The following is a 17,462-nucleotide window of genomic DNA, read 5'->3' on the forward strand; positions in this document are numbered from 1 at the left end:
AGCTTCGGGATCCCTTTGGTTCCGTTGTTTATTCCGGAATTCCGTGGGAAATGGGGAATCCCGGGGTTGGGAATTGGGGGCTCTGCCGCCTTCCTGGGGTGGCCTCAGGGAGCGGCTCCTGCGAGTTGGGGCTTTTCCCGAATTTCCCCAGCCCTGCTGCTCGCAGGGAAGGAGTTGGGAGCTTCCCCCTTTGGAATTTCGCTGCCTGGAATGAGGAATTGGGAATTCCTGGGTCAGCCTGGAGTTTGTTTTCCTGAGGGGATCCCAGGCTGGAATTCCCTAAATTCCCTGTCCTGGATCTCCTCTCTCTCACACCCGATCCAGGCCGTGTTCCCCTCCCCATTCCCAGATTTTTGCCCTAAATCCACAGGGATTTTCCCTAAAATTGGGAATTTGGGAGCTCCTGTGTGAGAGTTCCCTCAGTGAATCCCAGACTAAAATTCCCTAAATTCCCTTTCCTGGATCTCCTCTCTCTCAAACCCGATCCAGGCCGTGTTTCCCTCCCCATTCCCAGATTTTTGTGCTAAATCCACGGAGATTTTCCCTAAAATTGGGAATCCTGTGAGAGTTTCCTCAGTAAATCCCAGACTAAAATTCCCTAAATTCCCTTTCCTGGATCTCCTCTCTCTCAAACCTGATCCAGGCCGTGTTCCCCTCCCCATTCCCAGATTTTTTTACCCTAAATCCACGGAGATTTTCCCTAAAATTGGGAATCCTGTGAGAGTTCCCTCAGTAAATCCCAGACTAAAATTCCCAAAATTCCCTTTCCTGGATCTCCTCTCTCTCAAACCTGATCCAGGCCGTGTTTCCCACCCCATTCCCACATTTTTCCCCTAAATCCACGGAGATTTTCCCTGAAATTGAGAATTTGGGAGCTCCTGTGTGAGAGTTCCCTCAGTAAATCCCAGACTAAAATTCCCTAAATTCCAGGCCGTGTTCCCCACCCCATTCCCAGATTTTTTACCCTAAATCCACGGAGATTTTCCCTGAAATTGGGAATCCCGTAACAATTTCCTCAGTAAATCCCAGACTAAAATTCCCTAAATTCCCTTTCCTGGATCTCCTCTCTCTCAAACCCGATCCAGGCCGTGTTCCCCTCCCCATTCCCAGATTTTTTTACCCTAAATCCACGGAGATTTTGCCCCTCCCCATTCCCACATTTTTACCCTAAATCCACGGAGATTTTCCCTAAAATTTGGAATCCCGTAACAATTTCCTCAGTAAATCCCAGAGTAAAATTCCCTAAATTCCCTTTCCTGGAGCTCCTCTCTCAAACCCGATCCAGGCCGTGTTTCCCTCCCCATTCCCAGATTTTTTTACCCTAAATCCACAGGGATTTTCCCTAAAATTGGGAATTTGGGAGCTCCTGTGTGAGAGTTCCCTCAGTGAATCCCAGACTAAAATTCCCTAAATTCCCTTTCCTGGATCTCCTCTCTCTCAACCCCAATCCATGCCGTGTTCCCCACCCCATTCCCACATTTTTTTACCCTAAATCCACGGAGATTTTGCCCCTCCCCATTCCCACATTTTTACCCTAAATCCACGGAGATTTTCCCTAAAATTTGGAATCCCGTAACAATTTCCTCAGTAAATCCCAGAGTAAAATTCCCTAAATTCCCTTTCCTGGAGCTCCTCTCTCAAACCCGATCCAGGCCGTGTTTCCCTCCCCATTCCCAGATTTTTGTGCTAAATCCACGGAGATTTTCCCCCTCCCCATTCCCAGATTTTTTTACCCTAAAGCCACGGAGATTTTCCCTAAAATTGGGAATCCTGTGAGAGTTCCCTCAGTAAATCCCAGACTAAAATTCCCAAAATTCCCTTTCCTGGATCTCCTCTCTCTCAAACCTGATCCAGGCCGTGTTTCCCACCCCATTCCCACATTTTTCCCCTAAATCCACGGAGATTTTCCCTGAAATTGAGAATTTGGGAGCTCCTGTGTGAGAGTTCCCTCAGTAAATCCCAGACTAAAATTCCCTAAATTCCAGGCCGTGTTCCCCACCCCATTCCCAGATTTTTTACCCTAAATCCATGGAGATTTTCCCTGAAATTGGGAATCCCGTAACAATTTCCTCAGTAAATCCCAGACTAAAATTCCCTAAATTCCCTTTCCTGGATCTCCTCTCTCTCAACCCCAATCCATGCCGTGTTCCCCACCCCATTCCCACATTTTTTTACCCTAAATCCACGGAGATTTTGCCCCTCCCCATTCCCACATTTTTACCCTAAATCCACGGAGATTTTCCCTAAAATTTGGAATCCCGTAACAATTTCCTCAGTAAATCCCAGAGTAAAATTCCCTAAATTCCCTTTCCTGGAGCTCCTCTCTCAAACCCGATCCAGGCCGTGTTTCCCTCCCCATTCCCAGATTTTTTTACCCTAAATCCACAGGGATTTTCCCTAAAATTGGGAATTTGGGAGCTCCTGTGTGAGAGTTCCCTCAGTGAATCCCAGACTAAAATTCCCTAAATTCCCTTTCCTGGATCTCCTCTCTCTCACACCCGATCCAGGCCATGTTCTCCACCCCATTCCCAGATTTTTTACCCTAAATCCACGGAGATTTTCCCCCTCCCCATTCCCACATTTTTACCCTAAATCCACGGAGATTTTCCCTAAAATTTGGAATCCCGTAACAATTTCCTCAGTAAATCCCAGACTAAAATCCCCTAAATTCCAGGCCGTGTTTCCCCACCCCATTCCCACATTTTTTTCCCCGAAATCCACGGGGATTTTCCCTGTCCCTCCCTGATTTGCCAGTGTTCAACACGGTGTACAACAGCGACGACAACGTGTTCGTGGGCGCGCCCACGGGCAGCGGCAAAACCATCTGTGCCGAGTTCGCCATCCTCCGCATGCTGCTCCAGAACTCCGAGGGCCGCTGCGTCTACATCACGCCCATGGAAGCCCTGGCCGAGCAGGTGAATCCCGGGAATTCCCTGGAGGCGGAAATTCCCACCCTCGGCCCTCGGCCGCGTGGGATAAACCCCGGGGTTCCCCCGTCCCGCCGCTCCTGGGGAGGGAATTCTGCAGGAAGTGGGAGGGAATTGCCCCAATTTGGTGGGAATTTGGTGGGAACTGTCCCACTTTGAGGGGAATTAGGTGGGAATTTGGTGGGAATTGCCCCAATTTGGTGGGAATTTGGTGGGAACTGTCCCACTTTGAGGGGAATTTGGTGGGAATTTGGTGGGAATTGCCCCAATTTGGTGGGAATTTGGTGGGAACTGTCCCACTTTGAGGGGAATTAGGTGGGAATTTGGTGGGAATTGCCCCAATTTGAGAGGAATTTGGTGGGAATTGTCCCAATTTGGTGGGAATTTGGTGGGAATTGCCCCAGTTTGGTGGGAATTTGGTGGGAATTTGGTGGGAATTGCCCCAATGTAGTGGGAATTTGGTGGGAATTGCCCCAATTTGGTGGGAATTGCCCCAGTCTGAGGGGAATTTGGTGGGAATTTGGTGGGAATCATCTCAACTGGAGGGAAATGTGGTGGGAATTGCCCAATGTGGTGGGAATTTGGTGGGAATTTGATGGGAATTGCCCCAGTCTGAGAGGAATTTGGTGGGAATCGCCCCAATTTGAGAGGAATTAGGTGGGAATTTGTCAGGAATCGCCCCAATTCCAGGCCACTTCCCCTTCTTCCGGCGCAGGTTTTCATGGATTGGTACGAGAAATTCCAGGAGCGCCTGAACAAGAAGGTGGTTCTCCTCACCGGGGAGACCAGCACGGACCTGAAGCTGCTGGGAAAAGGGAACATCATCATCAGCACCCCGGAGAAGTGGGACATCCTGTCCCGCCGCTGGAAGCAGCGCAAGAACGTGCAGAACGTCAACCTGTTCATCGTGGATGAAGTGCACCTGATCGGCGGCGAGAACGGGGTCAGGCTCCGGGGCTGGCCCCCAGCGGGGATTTCCCCATGGAATTGCTGCTCCGGAGGGGATTTTCCTGCTGGGAATTCCCCCCCCCGTGGCTTGGGATGGGAGGGTAGGAGGGGTTTCCGTGGGGTGTTCTGCTGGATCTCAGCCAGGAATGGTCCTGCTCCTGCTCCTGCTCCTGATCCTGCTTCTGATCCTGATCCCGCTCCTGATCCCGCTCCTGATCCCGCTTCTGATCCAGCTCCTGATCCCGCTCCTGATCCTGATCCCGCTCCTGATCCTGCTCCTGCTCCTGCTTCTGATCCCGCTCCTGATCCAGTTCCTGATCCCGCTCCTGATCCTGCTCCTGATCCCGCTCCTGATCCTGATCCTGATCCCGCTCCTGATCCTGATCCCGCTCCTGATCCAGCTCCTGATCCCGCTCCTGATCCTGATCCTGATCCCGCTCCTGATCCTGCTCCTGCTCCTGCTTCTGATCCCGCTCCTGATCCTGATCCTGATCCTGATCCTGATCCCGCTCCTGATCCTGATCCCGCTCCTGATCCAGCTCCTGATCCTGATCCTGATCCTGATCCCGCTCCTGATCCCGCTCCTGATCCCGCTCCTGATCCTGCTCCTGATCCTGCTCCTGATCCCACTCCCGATCCCGCTCCTGATCCCGCTCCTGATCCTGCTCCTGATCCTGCTCCTGATCCCGCTCCTGATCCCGCTCCTGATCCTGATCCAGCTCCCGCTTCTGATCCAGCTCCTGATCCCGCTCCTGATCCTGATCCCGCTCCTGATCCTGATCCCGCTCCTGATCCTGATCCTGCTTCTGATCCCGCTCCTGATCCTGATCCTGATCCTGATCCCGCTCCTGATCCCGCTCCTGATCCCGCTCCTGATCCTGCTCCTGATCCTGCTCCTGATCCCACTCCCGATCCCGCTCCTGATCCCGATCCCGCTCCTGATCCCGCTCCTGATCCTGCTCCTGATCCTGCTCCTGATCCCGCTCCTGATCCCGCTCCTGATCCTGATCCAGCTCCCGCTTCTGATCCCGCTCCTGATCCTGATCCTGATCCCACTCCTGATCCCGATCCCGCTCCTGATCCAGCTCCCGCTTCTGATCCTGCTCCCAATCCTGCTCCTGCTCCTGATCCTGCTCCTGATCCCTCTCCTGATCCCTCTCCTGATCCCGCTTCTGATCCTGCTCCCGATCCTGCTCCTGATCCCGCTCTTGATCCCGTTCCTGATCCAGCTCCCAATCCTGCTCCCACTTCTGATCCTGCTCCTGCTCCCGATCCCGCTCCAACTCCTGATCCCGTTTCTGATCCTGCTCCTGATCCCACTCCTGCTCCAGCTCCCGCTTCTGATCCTGCTCCCGATCCTGCTCCTGATCCCACTCCTGATCCCGTTCCTGATCCAGCTCCCAATCCTGCTCCCACTTCTGATCCTGCTCCTGCTCCCGATCCCGCTCCCACTCCTGATCCCGTTCCTGATCCTGCTCCTGATCCCGCTCCCAGTCCTGCTCCCTCGGGAAGCTCAGGAGGGGTTTCCCTGGGTTCTCCTCTCCAGATCTTATCCTGATCCCATTCCCGATCCCTTTTCCCCCCTCACAGCCCGTGCTGGAGGTGATCTGCTCTCTGATCCCATTCCTGATCCCTTTCTCCCCCCTCAGCCCGTGCTGGAGGTGATCTGCTCACAGATCCCATTCCCGATCCCATTCCCGATCCCTTTTTCCCCCCCTCAGCCCGTGCTGGAGGTGATCTGCTCACAGATCCCTTTCTCCCCCCCTCACAGCCCGTGCTGGAGGTGATCTGCTCACAGATCCCATTCCCGATCCCTTTTTTCCCCCTCACAGCCCGTGCTGGAGGTGATCTGCTCACAGATCCCATTCCCGATCCCTTTTTTCCCCCCCACAGCCCGTGCTGGAGGTGATCTGCTCACAGATCCCTTTCTCCCCCCTTCACAGCCCGTGCTGGAGGTGATCTGCTCACAGCTCCCATTCCCGATCCCATTCCCGATCCCTTTTTCCCCCCCCCACAGCCCGTGCTGGAGGTGATCTGCTCACAGATCCCATTCCCGATCCCATTCCCGATCCCTTTTTCCCCCCCTCAGCCCGTGCTGGAGGTGATCTGCTCACAGATCCCTTTCTCCCCCCCTCACAGCCCGTGCTGGAGGTGATCTGCTCACAGATCCCATTCCCGATCCCTTTTTTCCCCCTCACAGCCCGTGCTGGAGGTGATCTGCTCACAGCTCCCATTCCCGATCCCATTCCCGATCCCTTTTTCCCCCCCCCACAGCCCGTGCTGGAGGTGATCTGCTCACAGATCCCTTTCTCCCCCCTTCACAGCCCGTGCTGGAGGTGATCTGCTCACAGCTCCCATTCCCGATCCCATTCTCGATCCCTTTTTCCCCCCCCCACAGCCCGTGCTGGAGGTGATCTGCTCACAGGTCCCTTTCTCCCCCCTTCACAGCCCGTGCTGGAGGTGATCTGCTCACAGCTCCCATTCCCGATCCCATTCTCGATCCCTTTTTCCCCCCCCCACAGCCCGTGCTGGAGGTGATCTGCTCACAGATCTCATTCCCGATCCCATTCCCGATCCCTTTTTCCCCCACAGCCCGTGCTGGAGGTGATCTGCTCGCGCATGCGCTACATCTCGTCGCAGATCGAGCGGCCCCATCCGCATCGTGGCGCTCAGCTCGTCGCTGTCCAACGCCAAGGACGTGGCGCACTGGCTGGGCTGCAGCGCCACCGCCACCTTCAACTTCCACCCCAACGTGCGCCCCGTGCCCCTGGAGCTGCACATCCAGGTGGGAACGCCCCGGCAGCGCGGCTAATCACTGCCTAATTGGCTCTGGGGTAATTAACACTTGGCTGATTGATCCTTGGGAAAACGCCTTGGGATCGCCGCTGGCGACGCTCTCGTTGGGTCTTGGAAAAGCTTCTTGGGATCGTGGGTAATTCTTGGCTAATTAATCCTTGGCAAAATCCCTTGGGATCGTTGGTAACTCTTGGCTAATTAATTCTTGGGTAATTAATCCTTGGCTGATTGATCCTTGGCAAAATCCCTTGGGATCGTTGGTAACTCTTGGCTAATTAATTCTTGGGTAATTAATCCTTGGCTGATTGATCCTTGGAAAAATCCCTTGGGATCGCCACTAGCACCGCTCTTGTTGGGTCTTGGCAAAATCCCTTGGGATCGTGGGTAATTCTTGGCTAATTAATTCCTGGAAAAATCCTTTGGGATCATTGCTATCTCTTGCCTAATTAATTCTTGGCTAATTGGGTCTTGGAAGAATCCCTTGGGATCGTTGGTAACTCTTGGCTAATTGATTCTTGGCTAATTAATCCTTGGCTAATTGATCCTTGGAAAAATCCCTTGGGATCGCCGCTAGCGCTGCTCTCGTTGGGTCTTGGAAAAGCTTCTTGGGATCGTGGGTAATGGTTGGCTAATTAATCCTTGGCTAATTAATCCTTGGCAAAATCCCTTGGAATCGTTGGTAACTCTTGGCTAATTAATTCTTGGCTAATTAATCCTTGGCTGATTGATCCTTGGAAAAATCCCTTGGGATCGCCGCTAGCGCTGCTCTCGTTGGGTCTTGGAAAAGCTTCTTGGGATCGTGGGTAGTTCTTGCCTAATTAATCCTTGGCTAATTAATCCTTGGCTAATTAATCCTTGGCAAAATCCCTTGGAATCATTGGTAACTCTTGCCTAATTAATCCTTGGAAAAATCCCTTGGAATCGTTGGTAACTCTTGCCTAATTAATTCTTGGCTAATTGGGTCTTGGAAAAATCCCTTGGGATTGTCGATAATTCTTGGCTAATTGATTCTTGGCTGATTGATCCTTGGAAAAACCCCTTGGGATCGCCGCTGGTGCCGCTCTCATTGGGTCTTGGAAAAACCCCTTGGGATCATGGGTAATTGGTGGCTAATTGGGTCTTGGCTAATTAATCCTTGGCAAAATCCCTTGGGATCGTTGGTAACTCTTGGCTAATTAATTCTTGGGTAATTAATCCTTGGCTGATTGATCCTTGGAAAAATCCCTTGGGATCGCCACTAGCACCGCTCTTGTTGGGTCTTGGCAAAATCCCTTGGGATCGTGGGTAATTCTTGGCTAATTAATTCTTGGAAAAATCCTTTGGGATCATTGCTATCTCTTGCCTAATTAATTCTTGGCTAATTGGGTCTTGGAAGAATCCCTTGGGATCGTTAGTAACTCTTGACTAATTGATTCTTGGCTAATTAATCCTTGGCTAATTGATCCTTGGAAAAATCCCTTGGGATCGCCGCTAGCGCTGCTCTCGTTGGGTCTTGGAAAAGCTTCTTGGGATCGTGGGTAATGGTTGGCTAATTAATCCTTGGCTAATTAATCCTTGGCAAAATCCCTTGGAATCGTTGGTAACTCTTGGCTAATTAATTCTTGGCTAATTAATCCTTGGCTGATTGATCCTTGGAAAAATCCCTTGGGATCGCCGCTAGCGCTGCTCTCGTTGGGTCTTGGAAAAGCTTCTTGGGATCGTGGGTAGTTCTTGCCTAATTAATCCTTGGCTAATTAATCCTTGGCTAATTAATCCTTGGAAAAATCCCTTGGAATCGTTGGTAACTCTTGCCTAATTAATCCTTGGAAAAATCCCTTGGAATCATTGGTATCTCTTGCCTAATTAATTCTTGGCTAGTTGGGTCTTGGAAAAATCCCTTGGGATTGTGGATAATTCTTGGCTAATTGATTCTTGGCTGATTGATCCTTGGAAAAATCCCTTGGGATCACCAGTAATTCTTGGCTAATTAATTATTGGCTAATTGATCCTTGGAAAAATCCCTTGGGATCATGGGTAATTGTTGGCTAATTGGGTCTTGGCTAATTGGGTCTCGGCTGATTAATCCTTGGAAAAATCCCTTGGGATCGTCGCTATCGTTGGTCTCATTGGGTCTTGGAAAAATCCCTTGGGATCATCAGTAATTCTCAGCTAATTGGGTCTTGGCTAATTGGGTCTTGGCTAATTGATTCTTGGAAAAATCCCTTGGGATCATCAGTAATTCTCGGCTAATTGGGTCTTGGCTAATTGATTCTTGGAAAAATCCCTTGGGATCATCAGTAATTCTCAGCTAATTGATTCTTGGCTAATTGATTCTTGGCTAATTGATTCTTGGCTAATTAATTCTTGGCTAATTGGGTCTTGGCTAATTGATTCTTGGAAAAATCCCTTGGGATCATCAGTAATTCTCAGCTAATTGATTCTTGGCTAATTGATTCTTGGCTAATTAATTCTTGGCTAATTGGGTCTTGGAAAAATCCTTTGGGATCATCAGTAATTCTCAGCTAATTGATTCTCGGCTAATTGATTCTTGGCTAATTGATTCTTGGCTAATTAATTCTTGGCTAATTGGGTCTTGGAAAAATCCCTTGGGATCATTGGTATCCCTTGGCTAATTAATTCTTGGCTAATTGATTCTTGGAAAAATCCCTTGGGATTGTGGGTAATTGGTGGCTAATTGGGTCTTGGCTACTTGGGTCTTGGCAAAATCCCTTGGGATCATTGGTAATTAGTGGCTAATTGGGTCTTGGCTAATTAATCCTTGGCAAAACCCCTCGGGATCATCGGTATCTCTTGGCTAATTAATTCTTGGCCAATTGAGGTTTTGGTAAAATCCTTTGGGATCATTGATAACTCCTACCTAATTAATCCTTGAAAAAACCCCTCGGGAACCACTGCTAACTCCAATCTAATCAATCCTTATCTAACTACCTCTTACTAATTATCCCTTCGGCCCATCACCAACTCCTCACCACCATCAACTCTTCTCCCAAGAGGGAATTCTCCAGCATTTCCCGCACCTTTGGCAGGGAATCCTTTGGCGTTGAGTGGGATTTTTTTTGAGGGGGGGTCGTTTCCTCTTGGCCCCGTGCAGGGTTTCAACATCAGCCACACGCAGACGCGCCTGCTGTCCATGGCCAAGCCCGTCTACCACGCCGTCATGAAGCACTCGCCCAAAAAACCCGTGCTGGTCTTCGTCCCGTCCCGCAAACAGACGCGGCTCACGGCCATCAACATCCTCACCACGTGCGCCTCCGACGTGCAGCGCCACAGGTGCCACCCGGGGCCACCCAGGGCTGGGGGGTGCGGGGTTGGGGGGTGGTCTAGGGTGGGGTTATGGGGTTGGGGGGTGTTCTAGGGTGGGTTATGGGGTTGGGGGGTGGTCTAGGGTGGGTTATGGGGTTGGGGGGTGGTCTAGGGTGGGGTTATGGGGTTGGGTGTTCTAGGGTGGGGTGTGGGATTGGAGGCTGTTTTAGGGTGGGGTTATGGGGTTGGGGGGTGGTCTAGGGTGGGGTTATGGGGTTGGGGGGTGGTCTAGGGTGGGGTTATGGGGTTGGGTGTTCTAGGGTGGGGTGTGGGATTGGAGGCTGTTCTAGGGTGGGGTTATGGGGTTGGGTGTTGTTCTAGGGTGGGGTTATGGGGTTGAGGGGTGTTCTAGGGTGGGTTATGGGGTTGGGGGGTGGTCTAGGGTGGGGTTATGGGGTTGGGTGTTCTAGGGTGGGGTTATGGGGTTGGGGGGTGGTCTAGGGTGGGTTATGGGGTTGGGGGGTGGTCTAGGGTGGGGTGTGGGGGTGGAGGCTGTTCTAGGGTGGGGTTATGGGGTTGGGGGGTGGTCTAGGGTGGGGTTATGGGGTTGGGGGGTGTTCTAGGGTGGGGTGTGGGGTTGGAGAGTGTCCAGAGATGGGTTATGGGGTTGGAGAGTGTCCAGGGATGGGTTATGGGGTTGGGGAGCCTCCTGGGGTGGGTTATGGGGTTGGAAGTGGAGATGGGGAATTCCTGAGGGAGCTGGGAAGGAGGCTCAGCCCAGAGAAAATGGGGATCAGGGATGGGATCAGGAATGGGATTGGCATTGGCATTGGCATTGGGTGGCATGGGACAGGATTGGGATGGATGGGCTGGGTGATCCCAAAGACCTTTCCCAGCCCGCCCCATTCCCTGGATATCCCCGCAGGTTCCTGCACTGCGCCGAGAAGGACCTGGTGCCCTACCTGGAGAAGCTCAGCGACCCCACCCTGAAGGAGACGCTGGTGAACGGGGTCGGCTACCTGCACGAGGGGCTGACGGCCATGGAGCGGCGCGTGGTGGAGCAGCTCTTCAGCTCCGGTGAGACGGGCCCGGGACGGGCACGGGATGGGAACAGCTCCTGGAAAAGCCTTTCCTGGAGCCCAGCACTGCTCAGAGTCCTGGGATTGGGGCGAAGGCCGTGGCCAAGCTCTGTGTGAGCTCTGGGGGGTCACCTCAGAGCCCCTCACAGGGCCTGGAGGGATGGATGGGATGGGTGATCCCAAAAGGGGCTCCAGGAGAGCTGGAGAGGGACTGGGGACAAGGGCTGGAGGGACAGGACACAGGGAACGGCTTCCCAGTGGGAAAGGGGAGATTGAAATGGGATCTTGGGGAGGAATTCCTGGCTGGGCTGGAATTGCCAGAGCAGCTGTGGCTGCCCCTGGATCCCTGGAAGTGCCCAAGGCCAGGCTGGAGCACCCTGGGGTAGGGGTGGGAACAGGGTGGGATTTAAGGTCCCTCCCAACCCAAAGCATTCCAGGATCCCGTGGGCTGCTTTAGATGGGATTTTGGGAAGGAATTCCTGGCTGGGAGGGAATTCCCAGAGGGGTTGTGGCCATCCCTGGATCCCTGGGAGTGCCCCAGGCCGGGCTGGAGCGCCCTGGGACAGGGGAAGGCGATTGAAGGGGATTCAGTGGGATGGGATTTAAGGTCCCTTCCACCCCAAACCATTCCAGGATCCCGTGGGCTGCTTCGGATGGGATTTTGGGATGGGATTTTTGCCTGTGAGGGTGGCGAGGTTGCCCAGAGGAGAGCTCAGAGCCCCTCGCAGGGCCTGAAGGGGCTCCAGGAGAGCTGGAGAGGGACTGGGGACAAGGCATGGAGGGACAGGACACAGGGAACGGCTTCCCAGTGGGAAAAGGGAGATTGAAATGGGATCTTGGGAAGGAATGAGGGTGGGGAGGGGCTGGGCTGGAATTCCCAGAGCAGCTGGGGCTGCCCCTGGATCCCTGGAAGTGCCCAAGGCTGGCTTGGAGCCATCTGGGATAGGGGAAAATGTCCCTGCCCATGGCAGGGCTGGCACTGGATGCTCTCCAGCGGCTCTCCCAATCCAACCCACTCCACGCTTCTCCACCTCCCACCCCAAAAACTCGGGGATCTTCCCCATCCCCCCTGTCCCAGTGCCCGTTATCCCGGGATGTCCGGCCCCACTGACCCCGGTGCCCTCCCCGCTGCCCCCAGGAGCTGTCCAGGTGATGGTGGCCTCGCGCAGCCTCTGCTGGGGCATGAACATCGCGGCGCACCTGGTGATCATCATGGACACGCAGTACTACAACGGCAAGATCCACGCGTGAGCCCAGCCCCCGTCCCCCGGGATCCCTGGGGTGGGGTGGGATCCGTGGGATTCATGGGATCGATGGGATGGCATCAGTGGGATCCATGGGATCCATGGGATGGGATGGGATCAGTGGGATTCATGGGATGGGATCAATGGGATCCAAGGGATCGATGGGATGGGATGGGATCAGTGGGATTCATGGGATGGGATCAATGGGATCCATGGGATCGATGGGATGGGTTGGGATCCATGGGATGGGATGAGAGCAATGGGATGGGATGCATGGGATCCATGGGATGGGATGGGATGGGATCAATGGGATTCATGGGATCGATGGGATGGGTTGGGATCCATGGGGTGGGATGGGATGGGATCCATGGGGTGGGATGGGGTCAATGGGATCCATGAGATCCATGGGATGGGACCCATGGGATGGGATGGGATCAATGGGATTGATGGGATGGGATCCATGGGATGGGATGGGATCGATTGAATGGGATGGGATCAATGGGATCCAAGGGATCGATGGGATGGGATGGGATCATGGGGTGGGATGAGAGCAATGGGATGGGATGCGTGGGATCCAGGGGATGGGATCCATGGGATGGGATCAATGGGATTCATGGGATCAATGGGATGGGTTGGGATCCATGGGGTGGGATGGGATGGGATCCATGGGGTGGGATGGGGTCAATGGGATCCATGGGATTGATGGGATGGGATGGGATGGGATGGGATTGATGGGATGGGATGGGATGGGATCTATGGGGTGGGATGGGGTCAGTGGGATCCATGGGATTGATGGGATGGGATGGGATGGGATTGATGGGATGGGATGGGATGGGATGGGATGAGATCCATGGGATGGGATGGGATGGTATCGATGGGATGGGATGGGATCAATGGGATCGATGGAATGGGATGGGATCTATGGGGTGGGATGGGATCAGTGGGATCCATGGGATCCATGGGATGGGATGGGATCGATAGGATGGGATGAGATCCATGGGATCTATGGGATGGGATGGGATCTATGGGGTGGGATGGGATCAGTGGGATCCATGAGATCGATGGGATGGGATGGGATGGGATCCCTCCCCAGAGCTGCCTGACCCCGTGCCCATGCCAGGTACGTGGATTACCCCATCTACGACGTGCTGCAGATGGTCGGCCACGCCAACCGGCCGCTGCAGGACGACGAGGGGCGCTGCGTCATCATGTGCCAGGGCTCCAAAAAGGTGGGTGACGGGTCCGGGGCGTTCCCGGGATTTCAGCTGGGATTGTCCTCCTGCAGCTGGTGGAGGATCCTCATTCAGGGCTGGGATGGGGATTGGGCTGGGGTGAGATGGGATCAATGGGATTGGATGAGATCCATGGGATGGGATGGGATCCATGGGATGGGATCCAAACCCTCACTCAAGGCTTGGATCACCATGGGGATGATCCAAACCCTCCCCGAGTTCTCAGCCTGGCCGTTCCCACAGCATTTTTGGGGTCAATTCCTTCATCTTTGCCCTTTTCCTGCCCGTCCCGCCGCAGGATTTCTTCAAGAAGTTCCTGTACGAGCCGCTGCCGGTGGAATCCCACCTGGACCACTGCATGCACGACCACTTCAACGCCGAGATCGTCACCAAGACCATCGAGAACAAGCAGGACGCCGTGGACTACCTGACCTGGACCTTCCTGTACCGCAGGATGACCCAGAACCCCAACTACTACAACCTGCAAGGTGGGAGCAGGGCCTGCCGCGGCCTGGGAGCGGCCCTTGGCCATGTCCTGGGGGGATGATGGTGCTGGCGATCCCGCCCGTCACATCCCGTCCTGTCCCGTCCCGTCACATCCCATCCCATCCCATCCCATCCCATCCCATCCCATCCCATCCTATGCCATGCCATGCCATCCCATCCCATCCCATCCCCATCCCCATGCCATCCCATGCCATCCCATGCCATCCCATGCCATCCCATCCCATCCCATCCCATCCCATGCCATCCCATGCCATCCCATGCCATCCCATCCCATCCCATGCCATGCCATCCCATCCCATCCCATGCCATCCCATCCCATGCCATCCCATCCCATGCCATCCCATCCCATCCCATGCCATCCCATCCCATCCCATGCCCATCCCATCCCATCCCATGCCATCCCATGCCATGCCATCCCATGCCATGCCATCCCATGCCATCCCATCCCATGCCATGCCATCCCATCCCATGCCATCCCATGCCATGCCATCCCATCCCATCCCATCCCATGCCATCCCATCCCATCCCATCCCATGCCATGGACTCCATCCCATGTCATGGACTCCATCCCATCCCATCCCATCCCATGCCATCCCATCCCATCCCATGCCATCCCATCCCATGCCATCCCATGCCATCCCATCCCATGCCATCCCATCCCATCCCATCCCATCCCATCCATCCCATGTCATGGACTCCATCCCATGTCATGGACTCCATCCCGTCCTGTCCCGTCCCATCCCATCCCATGCCATGCCATGCCATCCCATGGATCCCATTGATCCCATTCCCACCCCATCCTATCAATCCCATCCTATCCCATGGATCCCATTGATCCCATTTCCATCCCATCCCATTGATCCCATCCCATGGATCCCATCCAATCTCATCCCCTGGATGCCATCCCATCCCATGAATCCCATCCTATCCCATCCCATCAATCCCATCCCATGAATCCCATCCCATCCCATCCCATCCCATCCCATGAATCCCATCCCATCCCATGAATCCCATCCCATCCCATCCCATCCCATCCCATCCCATCCCATCCCGTGAATCCCATCCTGTCCCATAGATCCCATCCAGTCTCATCCCCTGGATGCCACCCCATGGATCCCATTGATCCCATGGATCCCATTGATCCCATGGATCCCATCCCATGGATCCCATCCTGTCCCACCCCATGGATCCCACCCCATGGATCTCATCCCATTGATCCCATCCCATTCCATTGATCCCATCCCATGGATTCCATCACATGGATCCCACCCCATGGATCCCATCCCACCCCATTGATCCCATCCCATTCCATTGATGCCATCCCATTGATCCCATCCCATCCCATGGATCTTATCCTGTCCCACCCCATGGATCCCACCACATGGATCCCATTCCATCCCATGGATTCCATCCCATGGATCCCATCCCATCCCATCCCATCCCATCCCATCCCATCCCATGGATCCCATTGATCCCATGGATCCCATGCTATCTCATCCCACGGATCCCATCCTGTCCCACCCCATGGATCCCACCCCGTGGATCCCATGGACCCCACGGCCCCCACGGACCCCGCGCCGTCCCCGCAGGCGTGTCGCACCGGCACCTGTCGGATCACCTGTCGGAGCTGGTGGAGCAGACGCTCAGTGACCTGGAGCAGTCCAAGTGCATCAGCATCGAGGACGAGATGGACGTGGCGCCGCTCAACCTGGGCATGATCGCCGCCTACTACTACATCAACTACACCACCATAGGTGCCCAAAATCCCGGCATTTGGTGGCTCCCCCAAAAAATCCGGAGTTTTGTGGGGTTTCCCCCCAAAAAATCCTGATTTTTGTGGGGTTTCTCCCCCCAAAAAATCCTGATTTTTGTGTGGTTTTCCCCCCAAAAAATCCTGATTTTTGTGTGCTTCCCCCCTCCCCCCCCGCAAATCCTCATTTTTGTGTGGTTTTCCCCCCAAAAAATCCTGATTTTTGTGTGGTTTTCCCCCAAAAAACCCCTGGGTTTGTGTGGTTTTCCCCCCCAAAAAATCCTGATTTTTGTCTGTTTTCCCCCCCAAAAAATCCTGATTTTTGTGTGGTTTTCCCCCCCAAAAAATCCTGATTTTTGTGTGGTTTTCCCCCAAAAAACCCCTGGGTTTGTGTGTTTTCCCCCCTTAAAATTCCTGATATTTGTCTGTTTTCCCCCCAAAAAATCCTCATTTTTGTGTGGTTTTCCCCCCAAAAAATCCTGATTTTTGTGTGGTTTTCCCCCCAAAAAATCCTGATTTTTGTGTGGTTTTCCCCCAAAAAACCCCTGGGTTTGTGTGGTTTTCCCCCCCAAAAAATCCTGATTTTTGTCTGTTTTCCCCCCCCAAAAAATCCTGATTTTTGTGTGGTTTTCCCCCAAAAAACCCCTGGGTTTGTGTGTTTTCCCCCCTTAAAATTCCTGATATTTGTCTGTTTTCCCCCCAAAAAATCCTCATTTTTGTGTGGTTTTCCCCCCAAAAAATCCTGATTTTTGTGTGGTTTTCCCCCCAAAAAATCCTGATTTTTGTGTGCTTCCCCCCTCCCCCCCCGCAAATCCTGATTTTTGTGTGGTTTTCCCCCCAAAAAATCCTGATTTTTGTGTGGTTTTCCCCCAAAAAACCCCTGGGTTTGTGTGGTTTTCCCCCCCAAAAAATCCTGATTTTTGTCTGTTTTCCCCCCCAAAAAATCCTGATTTTTGTGTGGTTTTCCCCCCCAAAAAATCCTGATTTTTGTGTGGTTTTCCCCCAAAAAACCCCTGGGTTTGTGTGTTTTCCCCCCTTAAAATTCCTGATATTTGTCTGTTTTCCCCCCAAAAAATCCTCATTTTTGTGTGGTTTTCCCCCCAAAAAATCCTGATTTTTGTGTGGTTTTCCCCCAAAAAACCCCTGGGTTTGTGTGGTTTTCCCCCCCAAAAAATCCTGATTTTTGTCTGTTTTCCCCCCCAAAAAATCCTGATTTTTGTGTGGTTTTCCCCCCCAAAAAATCCTGATTTTTGTGTGGTTTTCCCCCAAAAAACCCCTGGGTTTGTGTGTTTTCCCCCCTTAAAGTTCCTGATATTTGTCTGTTTTCCCCCCAAAAAATCCTCATTTTTGTGTGGTTTTCCCCCCAAAAAATCCTGATTTTTGTGTGGTTTTCCCCCAAAAAACCCCTGGGTTTGTGTGGTTTTCCCCCCCAAAAAATCCTGATTTTTGTCTGTTTTCCCCCCCCAAAAAATCCTGATTTTTGTGTGGTTTTCCCCCAAAAAACCCCTGGGTTTGTGTGTTTTCCCCCCTTAAAATTCCTGATATTTGTCTGTTTTCCCCCCAAAAAATCCTCATTTTTGTGTGGTTTTCCCCCCAAAAAATCCTGATTTTTGTGTGGTTTTCCCCCCAAAAAATCCTGATTTTTGTGTGCTTCCCCCCTCCCCCCCCCGCAAATCCTGATTTTTGTGTGGTTTTCCCCCCCAAAAATCCTGATTTTTGTGTGGTTTTCCCCCAAA

The 17,462-nt window shown here is 53.1% G+C and overlaps 1 protein-coding gene across 1 annotated transcript in view; it reads left to right on the forward strand.

Moving 5' to 3' along the window:
• Positions 1-17,462, forward strand: part of SNRNP200 (small nuclear ribonucleoprotein U5 subunit 200) — a 60,238-nt gene that overhangs the window by 31,716 nt on the left and 11,060 nt on the right. Inside the window, 10 exon segments of the mRNA XM_048290046.1 lie at positions 2,755-2,915; positions 3,643-3,870; positions 6,468-6,524; positions 6,526-6,660; positions 9,763-9,941; positions 10,840-10,991; positions 12,132-12,240; positions 13,358-13,466; positions 13,768-13,957; positions 15,566-15,730. Of these exon segments, the coding sequence (XP_048146003.1) occupies positions 2,755-2,915; positions 3,643-3,870; positions 6,468-6,524; positions 6,526-6,660; positions 9,763-9,941; positions 10,840-10,991; positions 12,132-12,240; positions 13,358-13,466; positions 13,768-13,957; positions 15,566-15,730 (1,485 nt within the window).

This window comes from Corvus hawaiiensis, chromosome 36 (genome assembly GCF_020740725.1).
Source record: "Corvus hawaiiensis isolate bCorHaw1 chromosome 36, bCorHaw1.pri.cur, whole genome shotgun sequence".
Classification (NCBI taxonomy): Eukaryota; Metazoa; Chordata; class Aves; order Passeriformes; family Corvidae; genus Corvus; species Corvus hawaiiensis.